This window comes from Typha latifolia, chromosome 9 (genome assembly GCF_019914945.1).
Source record: "Typha latifolia isolate L0001 chromosome 9, TyphaL0001v2, whole genome shotgun sequence".
NCBI classification, from domain to species: Eukaryota; Viridiplantae; Streptophyta; class Magnoliopsida; order Poales; family Typhaceae; genus Typha; species Typha latifolia.
The window spans coordinates 11,520,438-11,529,179 of record NC_133094.1 but is presented as its reverse complement, the minus strand read 5'-3'; the positions used below and the strand labels follow the sequence as shown (position 1 = coordinate 11,529,179).

The 8,742-nt window shown below is 36.2% G+C and overlaps 1 protein-coding gene across 1 annotated transcript; it reads right to left on the bottom strand.

Annotated features, from left to right (window-relative positions):
- Positions 1 to 1,844: 1,844 nt before the first annotated feature.
- LOC140794674 (transcription factor TGA2.2-like) lies at positions 1,845 to 7,048 on the bottom strand. The gene is made up of 12 exons (XM_073146801.1): positions 6,533 to 7,048; positions 6,136 to 6,224; positions 5,845 to 5,918; positions 5,505 to 5,714; positions 4,735 to 4,788; positions 4,470 to 4,529; positions 4,298 to 4,375; positions 4,163 to 4,208; positions 3,731 to 4,002; positions 3,408 to 3,650; positions 2,692 to 2,834; positions 1,845 to 2,237 (listed from the first exon to the last, which is right to left on the bottom strand). Exons 1-12 carry the CDS (start codon positions 6,637 to 6,639, stop codon positions 2,129 to 2,131), a joined length of 1,485 nt encoding a protein of 494 aa, XP_073002902.1. The 5' UTR covers positions 6,640 to 7,048; the 3' UTR covers positions 1,845 to 2,128.
- Positions 7,049 to 8,742: the final 1,694 nt, after the last annotated feature.

Genomic DNA, 8,742 nt, shown 5'->3' with positions numbered 1-8,742 from the left:
TCTAATTAAGGGGTACAATCTTTTTAGTTGCATTGGATGTATTGTAAGAACTCAGCTTGCTGTGGATATTCTTTAGATTTATATAATGTGTTAAAGTTCAACGAGATCGTGGACCTGTAGAAAGGTTGTAGCAAACACGTAAGTTGTATTAATTTTTAACAGCAAAGTGAAGCATGAGCTTGTGAAAAGCAGATGCCTGACTTCAATCATTGGAATTCTGGAATTTCTTGTGTTATTCTTGTTGCATATATGTATAAGAGAACATGAGTACGGCTTTACTTGATTGAAACTTGACCTCTGTAGGAGAAATATTACTAAAGTTGCGTTATATTTTGCTCCAGCTTAGAGTGGTCTGTAATAGATATTATTCAGGATCAATAAGTTCATATTTCAGTAGCAGTATGGTAAATTATTCTGCTCACTAACACTAGAAATTATATTTCAACCTCGAATTATTATTGTGCAGTGGTAATTACTAGCTATCCAAATTGCAGATCCACCATCCTCACATATTGTGTTCAGAAAATTATCTTACAAGGTTGAATTTTCTCTATCTGACCTTGCAGCTCAGCTCTATTTATTCCATGGGGCAAAGTCTCTTGGGGGAGAAAAAAGTGTGGTTCCATAGAAAGAACAGCCAAAAACAACTGCTCCATTTGGCTTTCAAACTAAACACCCTTTCTATTCAACCCTGGGACCTGGGTCCCTTACTGCACTTCAACAATACTCCCATTTATTATGACTAATTCCTTGGCTTATAAGACTCGCATTTACGACTATCCATTGGCTCAGTGACAACCACGGCAGTGGCAATGTAAGGCGTGCCCAGTGCCGACAGAGACTTGTCGTGCCAACCAAGTATCGACATCCGGCACGGATTCTGCCGGTAGCACAGCCCTGTGCTGGGGGTGTATTGACGACCCATGCCGGTCGGCACCGAATTTTCTTTTTTCTTTTTTCTTTTTCTCGCACCTTAAAAACTAATTTGAGGTGTGCAATTATATATCTAACTTAATTTTGCCGGATCTATTATTTGTAAAAGTTTTTTTTTTATATTTGTATTTTTGGTACTAGATTCATAATAAAAAAATGCTCTTTAAAATTATTATGTCAATTCATTCAAATTTGTTAAATTTGGTATATGAATAGGTCATTTATAATATTATCTAAGAATAAGAGATTTTAATGCAGCCTTTAATACATACATTCAAATTATACATGTATAAAGACATTTAAAACAAATACTGAGTTAATTCTATTTTGATCCCTCAACTATTGTCTTATATTACTTTCACCCCTTTACGAATATAATAGACATATACATCCCCTGAACTATTTAAATGTATCATTAAGCCCCCTCTATTAATATTTTCTTAGAAATTCAATAGAAATAATTTTAGAAATTGACAACTTAATAGATTGACAAAAATACTCTTATCTTCCTTCTATATCCTTTCATCTTCACTTTAATAATCTTTATGACAACCTTTTCAAATATTAAACTCTAAATTAATTGTCTCTAATTTCCCTCAAAATCCACTTCTAAAGTAAGACATTTTTATCATCTAATTAGTTAGTTAATTTTTTCTAAACTCTAATTAAATCTCTAACCGAAGAAACTTAGACTTACTCATATAATTAAATAATTCAGGATGGGTATATATATATATGTATATATGCAGAGTATTAATTGAGGGGTCAAAATATAATTAACTTCAAATATTAGAGGCGTGCCAGTATTTCCACTGAGACGCAAGGCTTGTCAAACCGGCAAAGCAATCCTTGGGCAATGGTCCATTATCTTCTTAGAAAATGTCAAATAAATAGAAAGCAGTCGAGAGGAGTTGGTTGATTATGCTTGTAGAGATATAAACATATGAATTAAGTGTCGTCTTCGTAAAACATTGGTAAATGCTAATGCTTATCTACAATGATTCAACCATTGCCAGTAATTCATATCATTGAAGAACAGGACCTACATCTTGTCCTTGCTGAGCCGCTTCGCCTCGGTTCTTCTTTTGTTCCCAATCTATCGACTTTTGGCCTAATCATGGAGCTCATCCCAGTTGACATTTTTTTTTTTAAATGGTAGTAAAAGCAATATGGGTCAAGAGATCAATCATCATCTCTAACTTGATTCCCTTTGATAGGCTGGAAAATGGCTCTGCACTGGTTGATAAAATGTTTGTAGATGTGTAGTTGTACCACAAGCACTGTCATCAGCAGCTACTGTCCTTCTGCCAGTATAAACCGCATGAGTTAGATATCATTTTCTTTATCTTGCCAAGAAGATGAACTACTGAGATGCAGCAATCTTGTAAAATGCTCTTTCTTTTTTTCAGAAAAGATAAGAGAATTGCTGCCAAGAAAGATGGAGGTGTAGATATAACATCAGTTAACCAGGAAAGATATTAACGATTTGCTGATCTGGCTATGGTCCATTGCTACAGGACTAGTTCATTCATGTCATGCATCTTTGATCATTGTCTTTTAAGTGGGTGGTGGTCCTTCATTTCAGATCCTTAGTAGGTCAAATAGATCTAACAGCATTGATGGTTGTCTTTTACGAATCCAGATTGGTTCCAATCATATGGATCCGTTTCCAATGATTTGATAGATACAGCCATAATTTTCTTAGACAGTCATGAGGTAGTATCTCTTTGAAAGCAAAATTATGGATTGAATGCTTACTCTCGAGGGTGAGAAGCCCAGAGGTAACTAAGAACACGGAGGCGGCTATGGTACTCTCCGATCGCTATGAAACTTCGTGCTGCCTGTCTGACTGTTAGAATTCGGTGCAGCTGATGAAGTGTCTGCTGTCTCAGATTATCAGCCTACATGGATTACAAACTCGGATTAGTTTTGGAAGAACATTGTCATAATAAATTTTGTCAGAAAATAAATTCATTGTAATAGAAGGTCCCTTGATTATTTGACATACTGATTAAAAGAGAAGGCAAAGAAGAATTGTGGAGTTCTTTAAAGTTGTTGGGTCCTTTTCTAAGTACTATATCTAGATAGAAACTTCCAAACCTTTCTGAGGACATACTCAAAACAAAGGAAAACAAGAGCAGGTCCTACTTCTTGATCTTACTATATATAATTGTGCAGCTGAACTAATTATTGCAACTCTTATCAACTTTGGAGAACATATTCTTCTTCTTTGTTAATGCTAAGCCCCACATAAAAGTAGGCAAGTATCCAAGTTAGATAGAAGTGCAAATTTAACCGCCCAATAATAAGCTGATACCCGGGATAGAGTAGTAATATGACATTAACATTGTCCTGTCACTAAATGACCACCAACTATTTGATGAGCTTTAAAGAAATTTCTCCCCACTTGTAAACAAAACTACTTTCATATGTTATCTAGCTAATGTTACTCAGTAAGATGAGCGAGGAAGGACCTGTCTGACAAATCCTTCGACGTTGGAGAGCTTCCCTAATGCTATGGCCATCTGACCCATATAATTCCCAACATTCATATTTCCTTCACTGATAGAATCACTGGCTACTGTATCAGCAAGAGACTGGTGCAGTTGCTCAAATCCCTGTGAGAGGGCCTCCTCTGCCTGCTGCGATGACTGCTGCAGGTTGCAGATCCCAACTACTTGTTGCTCTGTCAGGGGGTCTAATTGAGGTACTACAATCTGCATCAGATGCCAAGAACAATCTTATGTTAATATCCATTACTTCAATTAAAGGAAGAATTACTAATTGTTAAATAGACCTTGAGGAATTCAGAAGGTTTAAATCCACCCATCCAAAGGAAACATCTCTCAACTGGAGTAGTCCACATTCCAGTGATGAGGTGAAATATATCTGACTTAGCAGCGATGCCTTTGAGCCGAAAGATTTCATCATAATGAGTAAGATACTCATCTACTATGACTCTGAGGTCTCCATCTGGTAGGTGAGCTTGCAATCCACCTTGCAGCTCACTCATGTGCTTATGATTCTCGTCCAACCATCGAGCATATTCCATGTCAAAGATCGCCGCACCTATTATTCCAGTTTAGAGTAAAGATTACGTTCAACAGCTATAGTCAGACTGCTCTGGCAACTTCAGATGTTGAATAGCATGGAGTATTTCCATTTGTCTTTTTATGCCTACTTTTTTTTTTTCTGAAGGTTTAATTGTTGAAAGGAATGAACTTATTACCAGAGCTTATATTTCCAGCTGCACTGTCTCCACCTAAGATTAGATCCTGAAATCAACAGGCTTAAATGAAATAATTATGCAACAATTCTGGTAAGTTCAGAATAAAATGTTTCATTTTTCTCTCATTCTAATTACCTGCGAACGCGCTCTTTGAAGATCTTGTTCTATTTGAGTAAGTCTTACTCTACTTGACTCTAACTGCTGTACATAAGCCTAGCACAACAAAAATTGATGGAAAATTAATATACTTGAGGATCCATCATCTTCCTCATAAAATTAAATCAAGAAAGTTTCAAGAGTAAATGACCTTCTTTCTCAGTCGGCTTTTTCTTGCTGCCTCCCTATTCTGGGCTAAGCGTCTCAAGGTCTGCTCATAAAGAAAAAAGTTAGATTTTGGCCATTCTTCAATCATATATGTATATGCTCATCTTTTTAATCAAATGACCCAAGTTCCCATTACTTGACTATAAAATAACATGATGTAGCCATCCACATGGTTAATTAAGTAAATTAAGAAACATACACACATTCATATAGTGAGAGAGGGAGAGAGAGAGAGAGAGAGATGTGACCTTTGCATCTAGTATCTTTCCATCATTCTCTGCAGTAGAACCAGCAGCTCTCTTCTGCAAGATAAGATGAATGTGAGGGTGGTTTTTAACAAAGTTAAATCAGACAAAAACTTGAGGAAGGTCGCTCATATGAAAGCTTAAAAGGAGAAATTTTTTTTTCCAAGAGACTGGAAGCTTGGAGAGTTTTAGCTAGTCACACCCACTTGAACTGTTGAACAAAATATGAGAGCTCTGATGGACTTCAGAAATGCAGCAGCAAGAAATTTCAGTATTAATATCAGCTTTTAAATTGGTAAGTAATTAAATTAAAATGCACCTATAACAACCAGAAAATAAGCCCCTGTTAAGGAGTACTTCTTAGATTAGTTGGTTATTTATCAGACACAAATAAAACTCATAGATTGGTTATAGTTAGTTAATCTTCTTGCATTTTGGGAACAGTAAAGATTCAAGCTAACAAGGCCAAGTATAGTAATAGATAGTTTCTATAGTTAGATTCATATCTCCTCTTGGGATGTGTGTTGACAATGCACTGCTCAACACACATCCCAAGGCTTAACTAGTTATAGTCAAACTCGACAAATAGCAACAGAAGTGAGCTCTTCTAGTTTGTACGTGGGATCTAAAGACTTTCAAATTTTTTTTCTCTCTCATTTGAGGATGTGGGTTTCTAGGAAGATGGGAAGATTTAAATGTGCCCCCAGGTTCTTAATGGCTTATGGGGATTTGTTCTTGTGACAAGTGAGAGGAAGGAAACATTCAAACAGTACCTTCTCTTGGGTTCTGGGCCGATGATTTGGTGCTGCTCCTGTTCTGGGAACATGTCCTGCCACCATCATCCCTTGGAGCTGCTTCTGCTCCACCCCAGGCTGCTCTGAGAGAGCTTTTATGCTCACCGCTGAGTCTGAGTCCAACTGAGAGCTTGTGATCTGAGCTAAGCCTGATTCAGTGCTCTCTGCTGGTTGTGGTTCTGCACTCCCCTGTTAAACCAAAAAATAAAAAAATCAATTGAAGAAAATAAGCCAAAAAAAAACCCATCTCTTCTTGCTCTTGTTTCTGCAAGACTGCAATCCAATGTCCCGAGTCAAAATGGCAGGAGAAGAACCATACGTTGGGAGCTTGATGGCATCTCATTGGCCATGAGGGAAATATTTCAAGAGTTGGGGGTCCTAATGTGAAAAAAGCTGCAAGGGAGAATCAGAAGAAGATCAAATAAAGCTGAGCAAGAATCAGAAAGAAATTAAAAGGGCCCAGATGTCAATGCGTTCTCAAAGGAGATTATTCTTGTAGACTTTCTTAAGACCATCTCATAACACTTCCACTCATGTGATAAGAGTATGGAAGTAGTGCAACAGAGAGAGAGAGAGAGAGAGAGAGAGAGAGAGAGAGAGAGATTCCCACACTTCCTTTCTCCATTACTTCTAATGCCAGCAACTCCTTGCATGAGAGCCTCTTCCAGCTCTCCAAAGTAAGTGGCTCCTTCCTGATCGCTGGCAAGAACCAAAGACAATTCTCAATAAGCACTGAATAATGGAGATATTGAAAGAAAAAGTATGCAGAACCATGAATGGTTACGACCCATAGCAGGTTATGACATTGGTGGAAAGAGATTAATTCCATAACTGATTAAAGACGGTGTATATAACAAAACAATTGTAACAAATTAATTATATGAAGCGCAGAATGCAATGCAGGCTGATGATACTATCTCTTCTTTTGTCCATAAAAGTTGATATGATCAAAAGAAGGGAAAATTCTTGTGGACAGTTAACAACAAGAAGGAAGAGAAGAATGATACAAGAAATTTGCAGGAGAAGGTGTTAGGCCATTGATTCCATATGCCAGAAGCTGACTTGAAAGCTCAGTGTCCGAGAGACCTGTTTCGCCAACTCTGTGACTTGCCATCTCTACAAGAGGTTTCTCCTCTACTCACACCATTCTAAACTTTGTAGTTGTGAATCAATTCCAGCCCTTAGTAAAGCTCTTCTCTTTCCTTCAGTTGTGGAAGAAACAGGAGAGAGAGAGAGAGAGAGAGAGAGAGAGAGAGAGAAATATGAGGAAGGTTTTTATAACTAGCTAGCCAGAAGTGACTAGAAGAAGAAGAAGAAGAAGAACTATATGATGCTCAATTTCAGCTTTTGTCGTAGGAGTCTCAGCTTGGCACAAGTATGGCCAAGGGATGGGAGTACTTTCTATGAGACTGATGTTGGACCTTGACCATTCATAAGTTCCTTCTCTCACTCTTCTGTTCAGAAACTTTGGGTTCTTGTCACCCTTTCTGGTAATAATTTCATCTCTGAAACCAATCCACAGTACAGAGAAGATCTTGTCCTTGTGGACTTGTCACAAGAAAGTGGGCTTCTCACATCTCATAGAGAGAGAGAGAGAGAGATAAAAATGTGGGGTCTATGGCAAGAACAAAAGAATCACCGACTCCTATAATCCTATTCAAACTCTCTTTTATCTGACTGTGCTCCCTCTAATTAAACCTCAGTTTGGACTCTCAGAAGGAAATAGTAGTACTGAACACAAATAGAATCAACAAATGGACCATGAAAAGAAAAGGCTATGGAAGTTTCTTGTAGCCTTTAATGCCTACATTTTTGAATCTATTATGCAAACCCAACTAGAACACTGCAGTAATAAAGAAAACCCACAAGCTAATCCACTTCATATGAACATCTTACCCTTGACATGGATTTGTTTGGTATAATTATTATTCCCCTTGTTGATGGGTCAACAACCATCCCTTTTCAATAATACCTAAATCCATGCCACACCAAGATTCCTTTAGACAATCAGAAGCTCATTCATACAAATGGCTGCAATGGCCTTTAGGAGTGTCATTGAATAGTTGTGTGCTCTTCTTATGATCATTTTGTTAACATTTTTGTTTTAATCTAACGAATAAAAGCTTAACAGCATTGCTACATTTTGATAGGCTCATGAATCGAACTCAATATCTCTTCTTTAATGCTATATTAATAAGTTAACTTTTTTTAAATCTTAAGAAGTTAGAAACCAATAGTTTTTATATTTTCTAATACATCTTCAGTTGGTGATGGTCACCAATATCTCTCCCTAAGATTTCTCACTTCTATATTACGTATAGGTTGTGGATTTCATCATTCACTAATTGAGGCCTGTCACATTAGTATTCTAATAAGCCTTTTCTCAAATAATTATGATCTGATTTCCTCCAAAGTGGAGAGGTCCTTTTCATTGCAGAGATGGAGATTGTAACTATCTGCTAACTTTTGTGTATGATATGCCTCCACCCATTATTCTTTTTCCTTTCTTTTAGTATCAATGATTGCTCAACAAATTTTTTTGTCATACAAAAGTGATATGGATAATGGATTAGGTGATCTATAGCTTCAATTATTTTAGTCCTTGGAAAGAAGTACACCATCCTTATGGAATAGAAGCCAATTAAAATGTAAGGTCTACAAATACTAATATGGTATTAGGCTAATAGTTTAAGGTAGAGGTCTGATGCTGTCCCTTAAAATCACAACGTGAAGTACTTATTAACAATTTTAAAAAACAATATTGTAGCATCAAACCAACCATATATATATATATAATCTCTTGAATATGCTCTTCAATTGATCTCAATTCCTCAATTTATTATGTTGTTAGAGCAGTCTTAGCATTTTTTTTTCTCTAATATTTTGATTATTAAGAGTTTCATCCAGATTGAAATGTGCAAACTAGCTAGCTCACATTCATGCAGATGATATTTTGTACATGAGCCAAAAGACATTATAATTGTCACTAAAATCGTTTAATTATTTTAAAAATATCATTTGTGGTTATTTTTTTATTTTATAGAATATTTCAAACATATTATTATTAAAGGTGACAAATAATGTAATGACGAAAATAATATTTTTTTTTCCTACAGTTAGAGTTTCAAATACTAATCACCAACTTTTTATTGCAAAAAAAATGTTCTTGTGGTATGATATTTGTTTATATTAGATAGTTTTTTTAATCATTTTAAGT